Source organism: Vespa velutina, chromosome 7 (genome assembly GCF_912470025.1).
Source record: "Vespa velutina chromosome 7, iVesVel2.1, whole genome shotgun sequence".
Lineage (NCBI taxonomy): Eukaryota > Metazoa > Arthropoda > Insecta > Hymenoptera > Vespidae > Vespa > Vespa velutina.
In genome coordinates, this window is record NC_062194.1 from 2387831 (window position 1) to 2412783 (window position 24953).

Genomic DNA, 24953 nt, shown 5'->3' on the forward strand with positions numbered 1-24953 from the left:
AAGATAAGACATCGAAAAGGAGGTTGTTTGGTTGGTCGATGCTCCATGGCCTTCCTTCCTTCCTTCCTTCCTTCCTTCCTTCCTTCCTTCCTTCCTTCCTCTATCCTTATCTCACGGAATTCACTATGTTCGATCGATCGGTTGCAAGTTCCCCGGGCGTTCCATGAGCCGAGCTCGAGATGGGGGAAGAAGAGAAGGAGAGAGAGAGAAAGAGAGAGAGAGAGAGAGTGAGAGAGAGAGAGAGAGAGAGAGAGAGAGAGAGTAGCTTCAAATACAGATAGGAGCTAACCGGAAACGCTTCTACACGCACGCGTACTTACTCTCTACTTTTCCGAAAGCAAGAGAAATAGAGAGAGAGAGAGAGAGAGAGAGAGAGAGAGAGAGAGAGAGAGAGAGAGAAAGAGAGATAGAGATAGAGAGAGATAGAGAGAGAGAGGAAAATATAATGTTCGTAGATTTTTAGATATGATTGTTAATGAGAAAAAGTATTCCTTCAAATAATTTTGTTTTCTTTTCTTTTCTTTTCTTTACTTTTTTCTTTTCCTTTCTTTTTTTTCTTTACTTCTTTTTTCCCTCTCTCTCTCTCTCTCTTTCTCTCTCTCTCTTTCTTTTTCTTTTTCGAAAATATCGATAAAATCGAAGTACGAATTGTTCGAGGGATCTTTCAAATATGTTTATGTTGTGAAATTCGAAGAAACATATCGGTAGATGCGACTAATGCGATTTTGGCAATCTGGCAAATAGATTTCATCGAATTGCAATCTATCTATATTTATATATACACACACACACGTGCGCGAGTGCATGCACTCACGCATGTATTCACGTATGCACGCACAAGTACACACACGCGCGCAATCCATCCATCCATCCATCCATCCATCCATTCATCCATTCATCCATCCATCTATCTATCTATCCATCCATCCATCCATCCACCCACACATACACGCACACATCCATATACATGTATGTATGGAATAAACAATGGACGAGAAAGCATCGAGTAAAGAAGATTAAAATAATACGATATATATATATATATATATATATATATATATATATATATATATATATATAGCTTTCGAAGATTCTTTTTCAATTTATTTATATATTTACTTTCTTTTTCTGTTCTTTTTTTGTCCTTTCTTTTCTTTCTTTTTTTTTCTTTCTTTCTCATTCTTATTTTTCTTCTCCATACTTTCTCCCATTCGATAGTCGAAGAGAAGGTTATAGGAATAATATATATATGTTGGTTGCAGCTTTAATTGCACCCATTAAAAGGGAAACTACTGGCTGGCGATCGTTATCAAGTCGCCACGGATCTATAGAGGAAACAAAACACACGCACATACACACACACACACACATACACATACACATACATACATACTTACATACATACATACACACAACCGGTAGTGCATTATTATCGTGTTCGCGCAATAGAGCTTGCAGAAAAGCTTGGTAAAGCGAGCGTGTAGCGTTTCGACATTGAAAATCGATTTTCCTTTGCGTAATAGCTCGTGCAAGGCCCGGTGAGATTTCGGTGGTGAGGAAGGAAAAGAAAGAAAGAAAGAAAGAAAGAAAGAAAGAAAGAATGAATGAATGAATGTGAAATAATGATGATAAGGGTGGAACACGATGATGAATAGCAAAGTACAAAACTGTTGAATTCGTTCGTCATTCGTCGTCGTCGTTCGTCTTCCATCTTTTTCGTTTTTCTCTTCTTCTTTTTTCTGTTTTTTTCTTTTTTTTTTTTTTTTTTCAGTTTTTTTCTTTTTTTTTTTTTTTTTGTTGCAATCACTTCAGCATAGATTAGGAACAAAAGAAAGGGTAAGATCGAAAGAAAGGAGAAAATGAAGAAGAAAAAAAAGAAGTGTTGACTTTGATGACTTTCTGTTAATCTATTTCGTTTTTTTCCTTTTTTTTTTTTTTTCTTCTTTTTTTTTTTTTTTTTTTTTTTTTCATGATGATAAAAAGATGGTTGTGAAAGATAGGGACTGAGGGATGCTAATCAATTCGTACGATTGTTCCAAGCAACCATTCGATAAATATTTATAATAATTATTTGTGATATTATAAGTCATGAAAAATGAATGGGCAAGTTAATCGTAAAGATTGAATTTATTAAAGAAATTTAGAAACATGTAAGGATATTTTTCTTCTATGATTCTAAGCTATTCTTGTTCTTCGCTAAAGTAACGGGAGGAAGATTAGATAGATATATAGATAGATGTATAAAGAGAGAGAGAGAGAGAGAGAGAGAGAGAGAGAGAGAGAGAGAGAGAGGGAGCATTGACTAAAAAATATCCAAAGATAGTAAAGGACGTATAAAAAAAAAAGAAAAAAAAAAAGAGAATAAAATAAAAGACAAAAAGAAAAAAAGAAAGGGAGGAAAAAGAAATCCGAATAAGAGAGAATACGAATAGGATTTTGAGATTGGGATTTTTGGCAATGGTTGTTATACGGGAAGAAGGGGAATGAATTCGTAATGGTTTTAAATATAAAAGCGAAAGTGTTGGTTGGCTGTTAGAAGACGCTTTAAATCCATCGGAAATGGTTCGTTTGGTGTGAAGGAGAATAGGCCAACTAAATGAGAAGGTCGAAAGAGAAAGAGGAGGAGAAGAAGAAGAAGAAGAAGAAGAAGATGGAGGAGTTAAAAGAGCAATAGTTCAGCTTGTTCGTAGTTCCATTGCATCGTAAAATACGCAAATAAACCGAAACTAGTCGGTAGTCGACTCGTCGTAGTTCAACGAGGCAAACTCAAAACAACTGCTATAGGAGTTCGCAAAAGCACTGGGTTAAAGACTGTGTTATGGAACAGAAGAAGAAAAATGAAATGGGGCTGGGAGAAAGGGTGAAAAGGGTTTAGAAAGGGGGCTTCAGAAGAAGAGGTGGGTGAGAGAGAGAGAGAGAGAGAGAGAAAAGAGGGTCAAAAGAAGGGTAGGAAGGTGGTGGTGGTAAAAGCAGACGACGAGGGGGTTCCTCGAGAGAGACCATAAAACTTGGTCGCGTCCGAGCGTTTATAACGAACGCAATGCGCGGAAATACGGCAGCTTAATCCCAGGGAAACGGCTGACACACAGAAATATTCCAACGTGACTTTCGTGCTTTAATCCATGGAGGACTTCTAGCAAAGCTTCTCTGTCTCTCTCTCTCTCTCTCTCTCTCTCTCTCTCTCTTACTGGTTCTCTTTTCTTTTTTACTCTCCTACTCTCTCGTATATACCCGACGTAGTAGTAACTCTTCGCATAAATTTACTATCCCCCGACGATCTTAAATTTATCGCTAGAAAGAGAGAACTTTTCTACCTCTCTCTTTCTCTTTCGCGCACATTGAATCGAAATGATATCGCGTATATCTCTCTCTCTCTCTCTCTCTCTCTCTCTCTCTCTCTCTCTGTCTATCTTTTTAGCGCGCCACTGTGAAAAGAATTTTCACCTCAAAATTTTCACCTTTTATTATTATTATTGTATATATATATATATATATATATATATATATATATATATATATATATATATATATATATTTCTTTATTTATTTATTTACTTACTATTGTTTATTCTTTTATTGTTTTTTCAACATAAATTTTCCTATCATTCCGATGAAGTATTTTTTTTTTGCATTCGTTAAAATGTAAAATGTTAAATAATATAATAGGAAAAATATTGAACGGTACGAGGATTAGATTATTCTTTTCTTTTCCCTTTCCTTGTTTCTTTCTTTCTTTCTTTCTTTCTTTCTTTTTTTTTTTCTCTATGTGTTTGTTATAAGTTCGTAAAAATCTCATCGAATTCTCTGCAAGAGTTTCCTTTTTATTATTGACTTTGATTTTTTTTTTTCTTTTTCTTTTTCTTTTTTCTTCCTTCGATCGACGATCGAGTCTATTACGAACGTGTTTTTAACTTCAAAGCTTAGAAAACGATGTAAATGTTTTTTTCTTTTTTTTTTTTTTCTTTGTCCGTTTCTTTTCTTTCTTCTTCTTTTTTGTTTTTCTTTTTCCTTTTTTTTTTCTTTTTCTTTCTTTTTTTTTTTTAGACGCACATCAATGGCGGAATAGGTATAATAAAATAACTGTAGATTCCTATGTGTCTATTCGCGATAAATCAAGATAGTTCGGGACTGGCATGTGACTGTAACCTCCTATGTGATTATAATAAAACGAACGAAAAAGAAAAAAAAAAGAAACAGAGGAATAGAGAGACAGAGAGAGAGAGAGAGAGAGAGAGAGAGAGAGAGAGAGAGAGAGAGGAAGAGATTAAGAGATAGAGAGTAAGTTATTGGCTAATAATGCCAATGTATGGCAGTGAGAGACGCATAGGACGGCAATAGTTATTGCCGCATTAATTTAATGTTTTCTAGTAAACGTAAAACACTCATGAATAGGTGTGTGTGTGTGTGCGTGTGTGTGTGCGCGCGTGTGCATTTGGGAAACGACGTTGAGCTCTAGGAAAAATCATAAACTTCGTCCAAATTTAAATGTTCGTATTTCTTCGGCAATGAACGTGGAGAAGTCTCCTTTCTTCCTTTCTGCTCCGATGATTGGTCCACATTTTTACTGACTTTTTTCTTTTTCAACTTCTACATTTTTTTTCTATTTTTTTTTTGTTTTACTTATTTATTTATTTATTTATTTTTTTTTTTTTTTTTTTTCGTAACCAACGATGACAGCTTTTACGGTTTGTTAATGGCGAGAAGAAAAAATGGAGAATGACAAAACTTGAAACGACAAAAGCGAATAAAAATTAAATGAAGAAGAATAAAAATGAAATAAGCAAATAAATGAGTGAAATGAATGAAATGAGTTAAATAACAGGCAATATTAAAGTGGCAGGGCAGAAATGAGGACGATTGATTGTGATGGTGGTAGTTGTTGGTGGTGTTTGGTAGTTATGGGTCGAAAAATGTGCGGCTCGATGAGAAGTAGCGAAGGAGGTATATGTCGAGCGTATTAATGTATATATATATATATATATATATATATACATAAATAAATTTAACAAAAGTACTTTAGCGTCTACGTAAATAAAGGAGGATAAAAACGAGCGTCAAATATATGCGACAGAAGCGTGTAAGGGTGAAAAATTACAAGAGAGAGAGAGATAGATAGAGAGAGAGAGAGAGAGAGAAATATAGAGAAAAAATAAATTTTTTATTTTGTCAGTGTGTAATTGGAGAAAGATTGGGATTACATAGAAAGAAAGACAGAGAAATAGAGGAGGAGTTAAGAAACTGGAAATTGTTGTTTAGATCAGGTGGAAAGGATTATAAATAGAGACAGAAATACAGAGAGAGAGAGAGAGAGAGAGAAAGATATAGATAGAAGTAGAGAAAGAGATAGAAATAGAGATAGAGATAGAGATAGAGATAGATAGAGAGTGAGAGAGAGAGAGAGAGAGAGAGAGATTGAGAGATAGAGATAGAGAAGAGAATGTTGATTAAAAATAGGAAAAAGGATTTTTTTAAGCAGCTTTACACGAGACGAGACTTGACGAGACGTGCCCACGCGAGAATAAAATACGTACGTACATTTACGTAATATTTATTGTTAATAAAAACAAACCAAAAAACGCATGGCAATTAAAAAAGAAAAGGGAAAAAAAAACGAATTAAACTGTTAATATATTATTTCGAAATAATAATAATAATAATAATAATAATAATAATAATAATAATAATAATAATAATAATAATAGTAACAGCAATTAATCATAACAATAAAAAAGAAAAGAAAAGAAAAAAAAAAAAAAAAAAAAAAAAAAAAAAAAAAAATATAAACAGTCTGGGTTAATATTTTAATTCTTTTTATTTTTTTTATTTTTTTTTTATGGCAAATCGTTCAAAGAATTTCAGCGAGTTTTCAACAAGAGAGTAAGTCGTCGGCTCACGGGGACTTACCATTCTTTTTTTGGACAACGACTTTGGCTGCGACTTTACACGGGGGTTGCGTATGCCGAACAACAACGGAGAGTTGTTTTGAGTGGTAGTAGTAGTAGTAGTAGTAGTAGTAGTAGGTAGTAGTAGGTAGTAGTAGGTAGTAGTAGTAGTAGTAGTAGTAGTAGTAGTAGTAGTAGTAGTAGGTAGTAGGTAGTAGTAGGTAGTAGTAGTAGTAGTAGGTAGTAGTAGTAGTAATAGTAGTAGAGTAGTAGTAGTAGTAGTAGGTAGTAGGTAGTAGTAGGTGGTAGTAGTAGTAGTAGGTAGTAGTAGTAGTAGTAGTAATAGTAGTAGTAGTAGTAGAAGTAGAAGTAGTAGTAGAAGTAGAGGTAGTAGTAGCATAGTGTCGTGCCGAGATAAGAGGAGTCCAAGGCCAGTGTGATTGATACAAATATAATAAAGAAGGAGAGTACGATAAAAGATAGTCAAGTGCAATTTAAAGGTTGAATGGGGTTCAAAGGGGGGTTTACGGGCGTAGGGAGGACGGGGATGTTTGTGGTTCACGTAAGGATTTGAGTGATCGGGTGAGATGGGGGCTGGTAAGGGTTCTACGGGAATATATGAGAAGGCCACCGTGATTCTTCGACAACAATTAGACTGAATCATGATGAAGAAATGAATGAATGAATGAATGAATAAATAAATAAAGAAAGAAAGAAAGAAAGAAAGAAGGAAACAAAGAGAAAAAGACAGAAAAAAGAAAAGAAAAGAGAGAAAAATGGTGAAAGTAAAAGTTACCCCCATCTTTCGATATAGGTGTATATATATATATGTATATATATATATATGAATGTGCATGCGTGTGTGTTTGTGTGTGTGTGTGAGATAAATGTTTGTCATTTTTTTTCTTTCTCTTTTTTATATTTTTCTTTTCTCTCGATATATCGATATCGAGAGGGTGTCGACAAAGAAAAAATATGATATTACGTAAGATAAATATCACAGGCGAATGTGATCCCTGATCCATAGTCCGTATATTTTCATGATCATCTTCGAATTAAAAAGTTAAAGAAGACCAAAAGAAAAGGAAAAAAGAAAAAGGAAATAAGAGGTAGAAGAAGAAAAAAGGTGGAGGAAAAGGATCATCGAAGGTAAAATTTAATAAAGATAAAGATAAATATAAAGAGAGATAGTTAGATAGAGAAAGAGAGGACGAGATAGAAAGGAGTATGTACTTGTTTGCTCGATCAAAGAGTAAAACTAAATCAGGTAGACATCCGCCTGTGTGTACCATAATTAAAGTTAACTTCTTATGTATACACACACATACACACACACACACATATATATATATATACATATGTATATATACATATAAAAAAAAAATGATCATATAAAAAGAAGGAATGAAAGATGGTCGAAGTATGAAAACTTGAGAAAAAGACAGAGAGAGAGAGAGAGAGAGAGAGAGAGAGAGAGAGAGAGAGAGAGAGAGAGAGAGAGAGAGACAGAGAGAGAGAAAGAGAGAGACGGAAAGAATAAAAAAGTATGTATATCGATTTAAGAATTTAGGAGCTGGAATGGCCGTGAACGTAATAAATAAAAGAGAAAAAAAAAAGAAAGGAAAAAAAAATCAAATAAATATCGAGATATCATTGCTTCGATATATGATTATCGATAGTTTCGTATATCGTAAAGGTGATCCGATGAATCCTAACGAATGAATTTTTTTTTTTTTTTATATCATTACATATACGCGTAAGTACGTGGAAATATATGTAAATATTATACACGTATATGGTTGAAGTGATAAAAAGAATAAGAGAGAGAGAGAGAGTGAGAGAGAGAGAGAGAGAGAGAGAGAGAGAGAGAGAGAGAGAGAGAGAGAAATATACATATATATATACATATGAGTTATATAAAACACTGATTGAAAAAATAATTAATGCAAGACCGAAGACGTCGATTATTTAAATCTCGATTTTGTTATGTCATATGTTCCTTCATATCGAGATCTATATCGCTGCTACTTAACAATTTTATTATTTTATATGAAATAAATAATTATATTCATCATTCTTTGAAGATATAATTTTCTTTCTTTCTTTCTCGCTTTCTTTTTTTTTTTTTTATATTCGTTTGACGATTTCTTCTTTTTTTTTTTCTTTTTTTTTTTTTTATTCTTTCTTTTTTTTTCTTTTTTTTTCTTTCTTTTCTTTTTTTTTTTTTTTTTTTTTTTTTTTTTTTTAAATAGAAGCGATACATACTATCGACGAGAATCGCATGCGTGAACGTTTGATCTTCGGCACGGCTATGATATTCTTAATGTCTCTCATCGATTTTTATTTATCCATTTTAATTAATTTACTTATTTATTTATTTTTCTAATTTTAAATTCAATTGATACATTCGTTGAGACTACTGAACATGAACATGACACCGTCCCGTAGATATAAATGTGCAAATATATATATATATATATATATATATATATATATATATATATATATATACATATACATATATAAGAGCTCGTGAAAAATGTATAAAATTCAGGCCGGTGTCTCAGCGATCTTACGTAGAAAAACTGTACGTAAAAAAATATATATATATTATATTTAAATATGTAATCGAAATGTGATAATAAAAGACAAACAAAATTGGAGGACTAAATAGATATACAGATAGACAGAGAGAGACAGAGAGAGAGAGAGAGAGAGAGATAGAAAATATGATAGAGATAGATAGAAAGAGAAAGAAAGAGAAAAAGAGTGCGTGAGAGAGAGAGAGAGAGAGAGAGAGAGAAACAGAGTGAGTAAAAAGATAGAAAAAACGAGAGAAAAAATAGAAACCACTCGTACCTTTGCTATGCAAGAAGATGTAACGTGAAAGAGATTGAGAATAAATGGTACATACACACGTGACAATAATAATAATAATAATAATAATAATAATAATAATAATAATAATAATAATAATAATAATAATAATAATAATAATAATGTATAAACATATTATATATATATATAATATATTATATATGTATGATCAGTTGCGTGTTATGTGTTCTGCTTTCCAAGTGAGATGGAAAAAAATACGAGATCAATGTGAAAACGATTAGAAGAAGAAAAAATAAAAAAAAGGAAATAAGTAAATTTGACAAATAAGTAAATAAATAAATAAATAAATAAATAAAATTAATATATAAGTAATGAATCGAAGAAAGAGAGAAAAAAGATAGAACAATGTAAGAAATAGAAGTAGTATAAGTATAAGTAGAGAGAAACTCGACACACTGACACTATCTATGTAATATATATATATATATATATATATATATATTATATAGATATATAATATATATAAATAATATATATTATATTGTATGTATATATGTATATATGTGTATATACATATACACACACACATATATATAGTGTGTATATATATATGTATATGTATATATAATATAGCTAAAAATCAATGATAATCAATGAAGCATTTAATAATGTGACGATTAAAATGATCGATTGGCGCTTCTTACCATCTGTCCGTGCAGCGGGTGAGAATGTAAAGAGAAAGATCATTCAAAAAATCTTTTTTTTTTCTTTTTTTTTTTTTTTTTTTTTTTTTTTTTTTTTTTATGTATATAAAATATATAATCGAACGGGATTCGTGGGGATATTATTATTATTATTATATTTGATTCCTTTTGTTTTTTTTTGTTTTTAACTACTTTTCTTTTCTTTTTCTTTTTTTTTTTCTTTTGCCTACCGAAGGAATTTTATTTATAATCCCTTCGACCGTGTGTAATATACACGTGATAGAATTTTCGTGTCGTTATTTTCATCGAGGGGATATAGGAGGGGATATAGGTGGTGGGGTGTTGGAGGAGGGGGTGGTAGAAGAGATTGGTGAACGGCCTGTGAATGGCAAGAGGAATGATAGGAAAAGAAACACACCAAAATATGGGATACCATGGGGAGATAGCACGAGTAAAAATTCGCGTGTGCCCTTAAATCTTACACGTAGGGGGTAGAAAATTATGAATCTTTTTTTATTCCTTCGTTTTCTTTCTTTTTTTCTTTTTCTTTGGATTTTTATCATCCCCATCCCCATTCTCCCCGATATAGCTATAGGAATCAATGATACGCGTGAATTTATGGGAAATTGACGGTAAAGTTTTTTCCTTCGTTGATCTTTGAAACAGCGCATGTCCGTTTTTTATTTTTTTATTTTTTTAATAAGATCGACAACAAATTCGAGCATTTAAAATGACATACGACGAGTATAGTAATAATAGTAATATTAATAATAATTATTATAATAGTAATAAATATATACGCGTTTGTATGTACGTATACACATGTATATATATATATATATATATATATATATATATATATAGGACGTTCATTTTTGAAAAATCGATGCGCTTTGATAATAATAGAAATAAGTAGCGAAGGAAAAAGAAAAAGAAAAAGGAAAAGAAAAGATTATTACGAAAGATTTGATTGATAAAAATGATCGAAGATTTTAGAGCACAATCGCGACTTAAATAAATACGAGGCAACGAATCTCTGCATGACACACGATCGATCTTTCCTCCATTTTTTATTTTTTACTTTATATTTTCTTTTATTTATTTATTTATTTTTTTTTTATTTTACTTTGTTCTTCTTCTTTTTTTTATAGGAACGCGACGATTCGCAAGAGGAGCGGCAAGCTTATATATATATATATATATATATGAAAAAAAAAAAAAAAAAAAAAAAAAAAAAAAGAGAGAAAAAAATTTAGACAGTAAGAGAAAGAGAGAATGATTTCGTCATGACCATTTTTTTGTCTTTCTTTTTTACTTTTTTTTTTTTCCATCGTTAAAAGTGAAATAATGCTTGATAACTTGCGGCGTTATTCATATCAAAATGGGGGAGGGGGTGGCTGGGCGGGGGGCGGCCGGTCGACGGTGGACAGACACAGTCGGACGCAAGAGGGGGGGGGGGGGTGGGGGCAAAAAGAAAAAAACAAAAAAGAGAGAAAAGAAACGAATCCTCGCGTTCCAGAATATTTTGCACGAAAAATATGTAAATTTAAATGGTACTTCTTAAGTCGTGACATACAAAATTGAGAAAGAATAGTAGAAGAGAGGTAGAAGTTTTCTCTTTATGTTTATTTGATTTTTATTTTATTTTATTATTATTATTATTATTTTGTCTTTTTTCTTTTCTTCCCTTTTTCTTTTTATCCGCTTCGTTTTCGTTTCCGTTAAAATTTTTTCCTTCTCAAAGATTTTCTACGAATTCGAAAGATTTATATTTTTTTTTCTCCCTACTACTATTTTTTCTCCTCTCTATATTTTTTTCCATTGCCAGATATATTTATTTATTTATTTATTTATTTATTTATTTATATTTAATAGGAGAGAGAGAGAGAGAGAGAGAGAGAGAGAAAGATAAATATTAACAGCATAAGCTAACGAGTTCCTTTTGAGATTTTCGATGGACGACAAGGACAATTTTATTCTCCAAAAGATCAAAGTTTTTCTTTTCAATGTGACTTTTTTCTTTTTCTTCTTCTTCCTTTTTTTTTTCTTTTTTCGTTTTCTTCACGTGTGGATTTTTTCACGTGTATATTTTTTCATGCGTACGAGTTTGTACGATATTCCTTTCTTTCTTTCTTTCTTTCTTTCTTTCTTTCTTTCTTTCTTTTTTTCTCTCTCTCTCTCTCTCTCATGGTTTCTCTTATTCATTTTGGTCTAATTAAGAAAGAAGAGAGACCAATCGATTGTAGTCACGACTTAAAACGTACCAACGAACAAAGCTTCGCTCGACATGTTCTGCAAAGAAGGCTTCAAAATTAAAGGTGAATTTGAATAATGAAAAGTCACAGTGGACATTACCTTCCTCGAGGCCTTCATCGCCGTCGCTCATCAATTCATCGTCCGAGCATATGTTCAGTACGTTCACTAGCATCTCTGTGACTGGAAACAAAAAGAAAAAAACAGAGGAAGAAGGAGAAGATGAAGAAAAAATTGAGAGGAAAGATATGAAAAGAAAGATGTCAATTTTACAGAAAAAAGGAAAAAAAAGAAAAAAGTAAGTAAATTTGCACTCGTGAAATTATTATTATTATTTTTGTTTTTGTTCAATTCAATTCAATTTACTTATTTATATTTTTTTCTAATTTTGTCGTTGTCGTTGTTGTCGTTGTATTCGTCAATATATATTTTTACTTTTGAAAAAATTAAAAATTATTATTTGTGATATAAAGAAAAAGGAAAAAGAAAAAAAGAAAAAAGAAAATAGGAACAAAGAAAGTTAATTTTACCTTTTTCACCAACGAACGGTAAAGACCACGTAAAAACGTCCATAAAGTTGGGTAGCCAATATGGATGAGGCGAACAGTTGAATTGCCTGATGTTCATTACGTTATTTTCGTATTTCAATACGGCTGCCTGAAACAAAAGAATTTTTTTTCCTTTTTTTTTTCTTTCTTTTTTTTTTCTCTCTTTTTTGGAGGAGAGAGCCGCTGATTCCTTTGATCAAAAAAACCTTTTTATAATACAATATATCCTCCCTTTCGACTTGAATTAATTCTTCATTTCTTTGTAATCTACATATTCACAGCTGATTTTTTGCCATAACGTCGAATACTCAGATACATATTTCATTTATTAGTGTTATCTAGAAAAAAAAAAAAGGAAGTACGAATGAATGAATTATTTCATTTACGAAGTCGTCGGCCATCTCTCTCTCTCTCTCTCTCTTTTCTTTTTTTCTCTTTTTTTTTTTTTTTTTACGAGAATCATTAACAATAATATTTTTCCACTGTATATAGATATTCGCACGTATAAAAAAAAAAAAAAAAAAAAAGAAAAAAAGAAAAACAAAATTTCGTAAATTAAAATATAAAAGGAAATTAATAAATTTTCATAATTTAATATTACATTAATATACTCGATCGATATTAATTATTTTAATAATTTGATGAATAATTCGATTGCTTCTTATAAAATTGTTAAGTAATAAATTTAAAAAAAAAAAAAAAAAAAAAAAAAAAAGAAAAACAGAAAGAAAAATAAATTGTTATTAACGGACGTGACGTTGTTGTATCAAATGAAAAATTTGACGGAGAAAATAAATTGTTAATTAGCTAATCTAAAAATTGCCATAATATTCTGATAATATTTATTACCTTAATAATCCATCGTATCGGCGATCGATACGTATATACCATTAGAAGCAAATTTTAAAGAGTAAAAGTGATCGATCGATTGATGCGCGCGCGTGCATGTATATGTGTGATAATGAATATATAAGTAAATAAAAAAAAAAAAAAAAAAAAAGAAAAAAAAAAAACATAATTATCAAAGATATATGAAAGTAATTGTACCTATATATTATAATGTTATCGTAAGAAAAATTATGAAAATAATAAATAAATTTGATAGAAAGGAAATTGAAAATTTGAATGATACGTGAAATTCCTTTTCAATATATGGATATTTATATTTATTATCTTTTAATAAACGCAATATGATTGATACTTACGTATTTAGTTACGCTATGTGACAAGATAAATTTTTAAAGTAAATGAATTCGATTGATACGCGTGTATGCGCTAAATAAATAAATAAATAATTAAAATAATTTTGAAATTTATTTAATTATATCAGATTATAAATTATTATGGAAATCTGTTACCTTGTTGTTGTAAACGTCGAGATAATTAGGCGCACTAAAGATGGTTATTAGCGATGGGAAGCCCGTCGTTTGAGATTTTCGATACATACGATATCCCGCGTCCTGTGCCTCATGCGCTCTTATGATGCTGAGCAGATTATTGGTCTGCAGGAAGTCGCAACACGCGGCGTAACTGTAACATAGAGATTAGATAGTTTAGATAGATCGTCTCGAATTCCGACGTTCGAGAGTCCACCGGATATAGATGGAGAGACAACTTCCGAGTGTTTTCGATTAAATCCGAGGTCAAATGGAACGACAACATTTTCACGTGAAATGTATCATTTGCGACAAAATGTCTGTGACCATTTCGAAAAAGAAAAAGAAAAAGAAAAAAAAAAAGAAAGAAACAAGAAAACGCTTTTTTCCAATTTCGAAATCGCGTTTTATTCAAATAATATTTAATATTACGTACAAATCGATTTAACACATGTTTTAGATAGGAATCTTTTTTATCGATTTTTTCTTTCTTTTTTTCTTTTTTTTTCTTTTTTTTTTTTTTTTTTTTTGTTCCCCCTTTCGATTTCTCGTCAATTCAACGAATTTTGAAAATATTCCAAATGGATTGCTTTATAATTTGTTTTCATTTCCTTTTTCCTTTTTCCTTGTTATATTCTCTCTTTTATTTATTTATTTATTTTTTTTTTTTTTTTTTTTTTTTTTTTTTTTATTAGAAATATTAAAGCAACGTATTATATTATTTCTAATTTTCGTGAGTAATTATTATGGGGATATGAAATAAAGCCACGCCATACTATCCCCCCGTAAGATATTAATCCCGTCGATTTCGCGCGTATTATAAATTTATCTGAATTTTAACACTTTATATTTTTTTTTCTTTCTTCTTTCTTTCTTTCTTTCTTTCTTTCTTCATTTTTTTTATGCACTTAAGTCTTTGCAAAAAGATATTAATTACATTCAACGTGACACGTATTATATTATATCTGAAATTTTTATATCTTCATTTAATATATTTCAAACCGTGTCACGTACGTACGTCAAATAAAATATCAACAGAATTATTTATAAATGAAAAATAAAGATCGAAAAGAGTGAATATGTGTGTGTGTGTGTGTGTGTGTGAGAGAGAGAGAGAGAGAGAGAGAGAGAGGAATATAATCCTACTTTAAAAATCGAATATTATTGAAGATCGAGATAAGAGAAACAATCGATTAAAGGGATGAGATAAATAAATACCGAAGGAAGGCAAAATATAATTTAATAAGATTTCTGAACGTAGGGGAATTTACTTTACCTTTTATGATCATTTTATAAGATGGATAAAATTATTCCCTTGCGAGCTGGCTCGCGTGCTCGTCACAGACGATAATAGTAATAACAGTAATAATAATAGTAGTAAAAGTAGTAGTAGTAATATTAATAGTAGTTTTAGTAATAGTAGGACTCCTTGAGAGTTTTCGTCGATGGTTTTGCCTCTCTCGTTCCTCTCATCGTTATCAACCGTGTCAAAGAAAGACGAAACAAGTGAACCAGAAAGTCAGAGAGAGAGAGAGAGAGAGAGAGAGAGAGAGAGAGAGAGAGAGAGAGAGAGAGAGAGAGAGAGAGAGAGAGAGAGATAGAGAGAGAAGAGACCGTATAGTAAGCCGTGAAACAATTTCGACGTCGCAAAGTGTTAGTTCGAACGTTTGGACGCAAAACTTCCTCCTCCTATTCGAGAAACTCTCAAGTCAGTGCTAACGTGTGTCAGGAGCAGTGGTTCTCAAACCACTTTTCAAATTGGTTCTACGATAAAGTCTCTCCTCTCTCTCTCTCTCTCTCTCTCTCTCTCTCTCTCTCTCTCTCTCTTCGAGTTTGTTTGTAGCTACAAGAAAGCTAAACGATTTTATAGAGTTTGCCTTTTATGGAACTTCGATCGACCCCAACTCCTTCTGTCCCCTTCCCCTTCCCCTCCACCTTCCCCTTTGCCTACAGTAAAATAACTAATCAAAGTAGTTAGACGTAAACTATAATTTGTTAATTTTGTCTCAGCTTTTCTCCATGTAAAGTGTGTCTACGTATTCTAGAGTGCATCTAGATGGGCATACACATACACATACACACATACACATACATATATATATATATAATATATATATATATATGTAAATGTAGATATATCGATTATAATCGCTAATTCAATTCGTACTTCATCGTCGGGATCAATTACAAATGCAAATAACCGACGATTTGTATTCAATGATAGTCGTATCGTTGTTAGTTTTATATATATAAATATATGTATGTATATAAATATATATATGTGTGTGTGTGTGTGTGTGTCTGTATGCGATTTTAAAAACGGAAATATTATTTTGTTATGATGTCACATCGTATAGTTCGTAAGTGTGACAAGGAAATTATATCGAGTTGAAATCATTTGCAATACAATAAATATCTATTTATGCTTGACTACGTAATATCCATGGGTATATATATATATATATATATATATATATATATATATAATATATAGATGTATAAGTAACTATGTAAATCCTTCAACATAACAATTTTATTATGATATTCTCTGAACGTTTCTGAACGTTACTCATCATTATTATCATTATCACGTAGTTTCTAGGAATTTGTTAATTTTTTTCTTCTTTTGTTTTTCCTATTCTCATTTTCTTTCCTCTTTTTTTTTTCATTTTTTTTTTTCTTTTTTCTTTTTTTTTTTTTTTTTTTTTTTTTACACATATTTTTACGAAATCGCAGATAATATCAGGAGTGCGATGTAAGGATAGAAAAAATTTCTTTTCTGATTTTTGGAGATTTGTTTTTCTTTCTTCTTCTTTTTTCTCTCTCTCTCTCTCTCTCTCTCTCTCTCTCTCTTTTTTTTTCTTTTACTTCACGTCTCATCATCGATTTTTTTTTAGAAACATTTGCTTTGTCATCGAGAAATCGGCTATATAATACATTTATATGTTTATATATACACGTACATATATATATATATATATATATATATATTTTTATGTACTTCGAAGAAAAGAGGAATCGTCGGGGTCTGCCAGACACGTGTGACCCTTTTTCTACGATTATGTCTGACCCGATTGAGAGGAATGTGCGAAATATCCGAGTCAAGGTAGTAAAGCAGCAAGCTCGTTTTACCGACCATTAGAGAAAACATGTGTAACGTGTATACAAGACGTATACACTATTTCTGTATATGTATAAACCACAAACCTTTTCTACATACGGACGTGGATTAATGACGTGCTTAACAATAAACCTACGATAAAACAACGGGACGCTTGTTTGCGTTTCGTCGAAACGCAAGTTTAATGTGAAAACTCTCTTCTTGAGATATCCTACGAGCTTCCTTCAAGACAAATCGTCTTTGGATTATCCTGCAATCTTAATCTTTGATACACACGTATCTATCATGTATACATACATATATAGATGTATGTATATGCATATGTATGTGTGTGTGCGTGTGTGTATATGATGATGATTCATGAAGAAAAATTATTTCCCTTCGTATATATCGTTAAAAACTTTTCTCAAGATTTCTTTTTTACCCTTTCCTTTTTGTTCTTCTTTCTTCTTTGTTTTCTTTTTTGTTTGTTTGTTTGTTTGTTTGTTTTTTCTTTTTAGTTTTTAAATCAACCTTATAGTTACTTTAAATCAATTAATATCGTATCTCGATCAATAATATATTAACAGCTAATTGTAATGATAATAATATAACAAAAATTAATTAATTTTAATTGACATTAATATTCGATTATATACGTTTCGTGATCCTTTGGATTAATTCTTTCTTTTTCTTTTGGAGAGGGCGAGAAATAAAAAAAGAAAACTTTAAGAAGAGGAATGTTCTTAGACTTGCAATTTTGCAATTTGCAATGAAAGTAGAAAAGAAAAAAAAAAAAAGAAAAAAAGAAAAGAAAAGTACAGTAGACAAAATTAATATCTCCGCCTTTTTATTCTCGTCATCGACACACACACACACAAACGCATATATATATATATATATATATATATAACAAAATTTTGGGGGAAAAATTTATTATAAAGAGATAAATGAAAATATCTTTATGAATATAAAGTAAACGTCTAAAATAAATTTGTTCTAATTAATTTGACTAATTGCAAAAAGTACACATTCAAACGTACACGTACACATGTACGTTTAATTTTTAGCACACAATTATTATTACTTTTTACGAATGAGAGAAAACTCTGGAATAGAAATGAAGTTGACAAAAGAGGGTTCCGCCGACCTTATTAAGCAAAAACGTGTGTGAAGAGCAAAAGAGAGAAAGAGAGAGAAAGAGAAATAGATAGATAGAAAGAGAGAGAGAGAGAGAGAGAGAGAGAGAGAGGAAGAGACAGAGAGAGAGAGAGAGAGAAAGAGGGAGGGAGGGAGAGAGAGAGAGAGAGAGAGAGAGAGAGAGAGAGAGAGAGAGAGAGTATCCAAGCATAAGTTTGACCAAAGTTAGCTATAGCAAGGGCTTTCTTTCGTTGGCTATGCGAGACAAACGATGTGGTAATTAGTCTCTTGATGGGGGTTGCGAAGACAAACTGAGGAGAGATGGGTAAGAGGAAAGGGCGGGACAGTAACTGGGAAGGAGAGAGATGGGATTCAGAAGGATGTCAAAGAGAATTAGAAAAGAGAACATTGTACGGCGAAAGAAAGAAAGAAAGAAAGAAAGAAAGAAAGAAAGATAAAGAGTTTTCGTGAGCACGGAAACGAATCATTTTGGAAAATTTTCAAGCAACCTGTAAGAAGAAAAAGAAAAGAAATTGAAGAGGAGAAAGAAGAAGAAGAAGAAGGGAAAAAAAAAAAGAAAAAAGATAAGATGAAAGAAAAACAAAGAAAGATGGATGGATGGATGGATCGATGGATGGATGGATGGGTGGGTAGATAGAAAAAGATTTTTATTAGAAATTTAAAATCTTTCGTGTGAGATTTTGAAGAAAGAAATAAATCGAGTATTTATTTATTTATTTATTTATTAGATAAAAAGATAATAATTTTTATTTAATAAATAATATATTAGAAAAGAATGTCTTTGTGTGTGTGTGTGTGTGTGTATGTGTTTCTGTATATGAGAGATAAATTGAATGATCTATTTTTAATCTCACCTGTAAAAGTATGAACAACCTCTGACGCTGTTGTGAGAAAAATGTTCAGCATTCTTCTCATTGCCAAAATCTTCCAATGGATCCGACCATAGAAGATCGCACATTGGTCCGAACGCTGGTGGCTCTTTGAACCTGTCCAACTGTAACACAATTAAAATTTTTCGAATGGTCATGATTAATTTTCTGCATAGTGCATTCATCATATTTTGGATATTTAAATTAGAAATAAAAATTATAAATGTAAGTAAGTAATAATAATAATAATAATAATAATTATTATTATTATTGTTATTTTTATTATATAAATTTCTTATTTTATCTCTATTACAAATCGTGTAATTGTTTTATTAATTAATTGATATTTGCTCGTTAAAGAAAAAAACAAATGTGTGAAATGAATTTGCAAAATGTGTGAAAATTGTGTTGACAATACAGAAAAAAAAAAAAAAATACACGAGAAAGAACAAAGGAGGGGAGCTGTTGAAATCGTAATTATTAATATATTTTAATATTTTGCAATTATAAGCATATTAGATAGTGATAACTTCGATCATATTAATTTTCCATTTTACTTTTATCAAGTATAATAATTAGAATTAATATTTGTTAAACGTTTGTTTTCTTTGGGAAAGAAATCACTTTGAATGTATGGAAAAGTTTTGGCGAAAAAGAAAATGAAAAAATAAATAAATAAATAAATAAATAAAAAGAAAAACTAAAAAAAAAAAAAAAAGAAAAAAAAGACAAAAGAAAAGATGACAAAAGAAATTAACGCTCGCATAAAATTTTGTCATACATTTTTTATATACGTGATTAAAATTGATTACGTTATAACAATACATACATACATACATACATACATACATATATATATATATATATATATATATATATAATTTTGCAATTAGATACATTGAAAAATTAATTAGAATAAAAAAGATATGATATGATGTTCGAAGAGATATAATTAAAATCAATGGTAGGTTTTCGAATTGATTGAAATATTAGGAAAAGGTAAAATTGTCTTTGCGTTGATAATAAGAATGATTAGTGTTGGTATTTGTATTGTGTTATAGATGAAGATACGACGGATAACAACAATACGATCGTACGATTGGTGGTTTCTATATAATTAATGTTATGTGCTTCGACGATTTGACTACAGTAGATTTATAAATCTGTCGCCATTACTTTGAGAGGATTATCAGACCGCAAATCCGGTTTTCAATGGTAACCACGGTGAATAGATAGAGAGAGGGTTCGGTCCATTCGAATAATCCGAGTCGATCCGTCGTGAAAACAACCTCTCTCGTTTCAATACATTTCGTTCGAAAAGGGAAAAAAAGGAAAAAAAAAGAAAGAAAGAAAGAAAGAAGTAAAGAAAAAGAAGGAAGAAGTTTTTCCTCGCGTGTTTCTTATTTAGAATCGCGAAAGTATGATATTTCTTTTTCTTTTTTTTTTTTTTTTTCTAACGACAAATTTTTACTGCAATATTTCGTGAACGATTAAAAAAAAAATGCAACGATTCAAAAGAAAGAAAAAAAAAAGAACACGCAAAGGTAGAGAAACTTAAGAAAAAGAAATTTATTCATCAAAATTAGATTTTTTCGAATGGAACATTTTCCTTTTTTTTTTTATTGTTTTTTTTTCCACATTTTCTTTGTATCTCAAATATTTCAACAACAATTCTATCATTTCTCCCATGGGAATTTATTTCTTTATTAACGCGATTGAATTTATGTAATAATTAAAAACGCGACGACAATAGAGGAATCTAAAAAAAAAAAAAAAGAAAAATATATTAATTAAAATTTACACTCTTTCTCTCTCTCTCTCTCTCTCTCTCTCTCTCTCTCTCTATCATTCTCTCTCTAGTATGGCAAATTTTACTTCGGCATTTTCATTAAAGGAAAATTGATAATTATATAATTCTAATTGAAAAAAAATTTCTTTATTTCTTTATTTATAATTCATATTAATGATATTGAAATGATTTTTCGTTCGATCGAAATCGATCCTCGTAAAGGATTATCTCAAGGAAATGTTACAGGAAAGAAAAATTCATTATTAATGACGAGATTGAAGTCGAAGATAAAATGATGAAAGTAATTATTTATACGATGATAAAACGATGAAAAAAGAAAGAGACAGAGAAATAGAGAGATAGTAAGATAGAGAGAAAGAGGATTCGTTTGAGTCGTAGTTTCAGTTCATAAACCATTCACTAAAAGTCGTCCCAGATTTATTCTTCGAGCACGTTGAGTTACCAAAAGTCGACGGAATCGAAGATCCGTGCCAAGTTTAAATAGAGAAAATGGAAGAGCCGTGCTCTCTTCGTATGGACGTGTCTATAAACTTTTTTTTTCACAAATAAAAAAGAAATAAAGAAAATAGGGGAGACAGAGACAGAGACAGAGAGAGAGAGAGAAAGAGAGAAAGTAAGATTTTGAAGAGCAAAGGTTTTGAAGAGGAAGTTTTTGTGTGTGTATTTCAAAAGGGTCAAAATTTCTTAAATGATTTAAAAGAAAATCACTAACTTTCTTTTTTTCGAGACTTATTCAAGACTCACACAGTTAAAGGACTCTCTCGTAAACTTAATCAACCTGGGCTTTTTACAGTTTTACGATCTTTAACAATTTGAACAAAGGAAGGTCGCACGAGGAAAAAGAGATGAAGAAAATAATTGAATAATGAATGAAATAAACAAGAGATAAAAAAAAAAAAGAAAAAAGAAAAGGCTAGATAAATGAGAGAAGGAAATTAAGGAAAAGAAAAAAAAAACGTATAAATAAAAAATAAGAAGAGATAAAAAGCATATATATATATATATATATATATATATATACATATATAAGGGGGAAAAAAAAGAAAAGAAAATCTTTTAAAAGACTTACGGAAGTCACGAAAATACATTTTAAGATCCATATATATAATTGTATATACATGTACGTATTTATGTATGTATGTATATGTGTAAAAATTATGTCGATGTGAAAAACTTGTCTAATAATTAATTCGACGAAATAAAAATAAAGAAAAGGAAAGAAAAGTAAAGAAATGGAAATGAAAGAAAAGGAAAGGAGACAAATACTTCAGAAAATTTCATCGCTTTCGTAGGTACAAAATTGTTCTCGTAAATAATTCGAAATTACTCTTGCCAGTAGTACTTCCTCCCTATCTTATGTTCCAAGTGTGTGTTTCATTACGATCTCTCTATCTCCTCCCCCTCCTCCTCTCCACCCACCACTCTATCTCTTTCATTGTCTTTTTCTCTTGTTTCTTTATCTCTTATCTTCCTAAAAATGGCGAGAAATCGAAGATTTTTTTTTTTCTTTTTTTTTTTTTACTATTCGCTCGTATCCTTCGATAATTTAACTTTTCCTTATTTTCTTTTATCTTTCTTTTACAATTCCTATTCTCGTTTTATTCTATTACGTATTACAATGTATCTTCGCGCGCGCGCGTGTGCGTATGTGTCTTGTGTAAGTGTATGTATATATGTATGTATGGATGGTTGGTATGTGACTCGTAGAAATGTAACGTAGGATTGTTTATCAAAAATTGATCGAATTGTTTACTTAAAGCGTGTAATAAAATCTTTTTTTCTTCTTCTTTTCTTCTTTTTTTTTTTTTTTTTTTTTGTCGAATATATCTTCAACATACACGGGGAACGATATGTTTATTATACAACAATGTTTTACAAATAGTCGGAAATTAAAATAGAATAAATATAATCTTCTTCTTTCTTTTCAAGTGATTTAAAAAAAAAAAAAAAAGGAAAAAGAAAAAAAATCAGAAAGATAAGTTCTCTTTTTTATTAAAAAAAAAAAAAAAAAAAAAAAAAAAAAAAAAAAAATTTCTTTATTTCTTTTACAAATTTTTTCTTGATCTCTTTTTCGTTTTTTCTTTTTCTTTTTTTAACTAAAATTCTGTACTCATTTTCCATACATACATACATACATACACACATACATACATACGTACATACGTACATAGAGATACACAGATAGATACACTACACATACATATATCCATCTATCAATCTATCTATCTATCAATATTTATCGAATAATCGATCGACCAACCCAATCAGTCGAAAGAAGAATATCTGTCATTGTCATTTATTCATCATAGTGGATCATAAGAGAACTAAACGAGATTAGTGAGATTAGTTGATCGGTCATGGTGCTTGTCCATGAGGCAAACGCATCCTGTCAATCGTTAACGATCTCTAACAAGCAAGTTTGAACGTCTGACGCGTTATAACAATGCTGGACATACCTAACGCGTTTACATCGTTGCTTACTATACTCTGTGTAACTTCTCTCTCTCTTTCTCTTTCTCTCTCTCTCTCTCTCTCTCTCTGTATATGTGTTTATGTGTTTGTGCGTTTCTAACGTTCTATAATTATCTTCTCTACTGTTTGCACGGATTCGAAGCTGAAAGCGTTCTCTCTCTCTCTCTCACTCTCTCTCTCTCTCTATCTCTCTCTCTGTCTCTCTCACTCTGCTTCTCTATCTCTCTCACTCTAATTCTCTGCTTCTTTATCTCTCTCACTCTAATTTTCTGCTTCTCTCTCTCTCTCTCTCTCTCTCATTTCTCTATCTCTCTCTCTCTCTCTCTCTCATTTCTCTCTCTCTCTTTCTCTCTCTCTCATTTCTCTTTCGGCTGACGGATCTTCAAAGACTAGAGTAATCGTGACAAGACAGCAAAGGAAAGTGCATCGGTAAGCTTTGCCTACAAACTTACGGTTTGTATCCACGATTATGGGTATCCACTTTGCAGTAAACCATTTATGAATTCCTTTGACTTTCTATTTGAAAAAGGAAAAAAAAAAAAAAAGGAGGATAAAAAGAAAGAGGAAAGTATATATCCACATACACACGGACACAAACACAGGCAAAGTATAATAAATTCTATTTTATTTTTAATAAAAATCGTCTAAATATATATATATATATATATATATATATATATATATATATATATTTTAACTATCTAAAAAAAAGAAAAAGAAAAGAAAAAAAAAAGAAGAAATAAAACGATCTCGATAATATATTTCAATAAATTATATTTCATAATCAATAATGTTGTATATACATGTATATATATATACATATCTATAGATATACATTTGTTCTATCTTTCTTTCATTTTTCCCTTTAACCCTCTCTCTTTCTCTCTCTCTCTCTCTCTCTCTTTCTCTTTTTCTCTCTCTTTCTTTCTGTAATAGAATTTGAACATCTTTTTGCCGTACGACAAGGAAAGAATGAAGCTATTCCAGAAGGAATAGTTGCTTACGACAGGAGAAATCGAGAAACGAGCAATGGGAACGAGCGAGAAAGAGAGAGAGAGAGAGAGAGAGAGAGAGAGAGAGAGAGAGAGAGAGAGAGGGAGAGGAAAAAGAAAACGAGGGAAGTTACGTTTTATAGCGAATCGATAGGAATGGCACTTTTTGAAAAGCTTTACCCGACGACTTTTATAGCAAGTCGATCAAGAATTTATGGCAGAGAGAGAAAGAGAGAGAAAAAGAATGAGAGAGAGAGAGAGAGAGAGAGAAAGAGAGGGAGATAGATAGAAACATACCTTCGTGGTTTGAAACGTTGAAAAACGTTCATCTGGCTGTAAGTTTTTCGAATAAAACGAGAAAGATCGGTCTATCGAGGATATCCCATAAAATAAGTTATATAGGTCAACGTTCTTAGTTGGCCTATGGCGACAGGACAACGGAAGTAACGACGGGGATACTTTATAGAGTTTTTCTTTTTTTTTTTTTTTTTTTTTTTTTTTTTCTAAATGTCTTCTTACTCTTCTTCTTCGTTTTCTTCTTCTTATCATCATCATCATCATCATTATTATTATTATTGTTATTATTGTTGTTGTTGTTGTTGTAGTTGTTGTTGTTAATATTTATTTCTTTAGGCTTTATTTATTTATTTCTGTTTTCTCCTTTTTTTTCTTTTTTTTTTTTTTTTTTCAAATCATTATCTCGACAAAACTTGTGCAAAAATTTATACGCAAAGGAAATACTTTGTATGAATTTGTGATGAAATTTCAATCGCATATGAGAATTTATGTAAAATTTTGATCGTACGTATATACATAAATTTATATAAAATTATTTTATATAATAATTGTATATAAAATTTCAACCGTATACGGGAATTTATATATTGTATAATAATTTTTCTAGAAAAAATTTTTTTAAGACGTACGAGAAAATTTATACACTATAAT

The 24953-nt window shown here is 30.6% G+C and overlaps 1 protein-coding gene across 6 annotated transcripts in view; it reads right to left on the bottom strand.

The window, feature by feature from the left end:
• LOC124950778 (serine/threonine-protein phosphatase 2B catalytic subunit 2-like) overlaps window positions 1-24953 on the bottom strand; it is a 53627-nt gene that overhangs the window by 11792 nt on the left and 16882 nt on the right. For 3 of the 6 annotated variants that reach the window (XM_047498051.1, XM_047498048.1, XM_047498046.1), the window contains 6 exons: window positions 18717-18856; window positions 13584-13755; window positions 12208-12334; window positions 11780-11860; window positions 9425-9427; window positions 5905-5937 (listed from right to left, as the gene is read on the bottom strand). In XM_047498051.1, coding sequence (XP_047354007.1) covers window positions 5905-5937; window positions 9425-9427; window positions 11780-11860; window positions 12208-12334; window positions 13584-13755; window positions 18717-18820 — 520 coding nt within the window. In that variant the 5' untranslated portion in view covers window positions 18821-18856. The remainder of the gene's footprint in view (window positions 1-5904; window positions 5938-9424; window positions 9428-11779; window positions 11861-12207; window positions 12335-13583; window positions 13756-18716; window positions 18857-24953) is intronic. The other 3 variants (XM_047498049.1, XM_047498047.1, XM_047498050.1) reach the window with 2 other exon arrangements.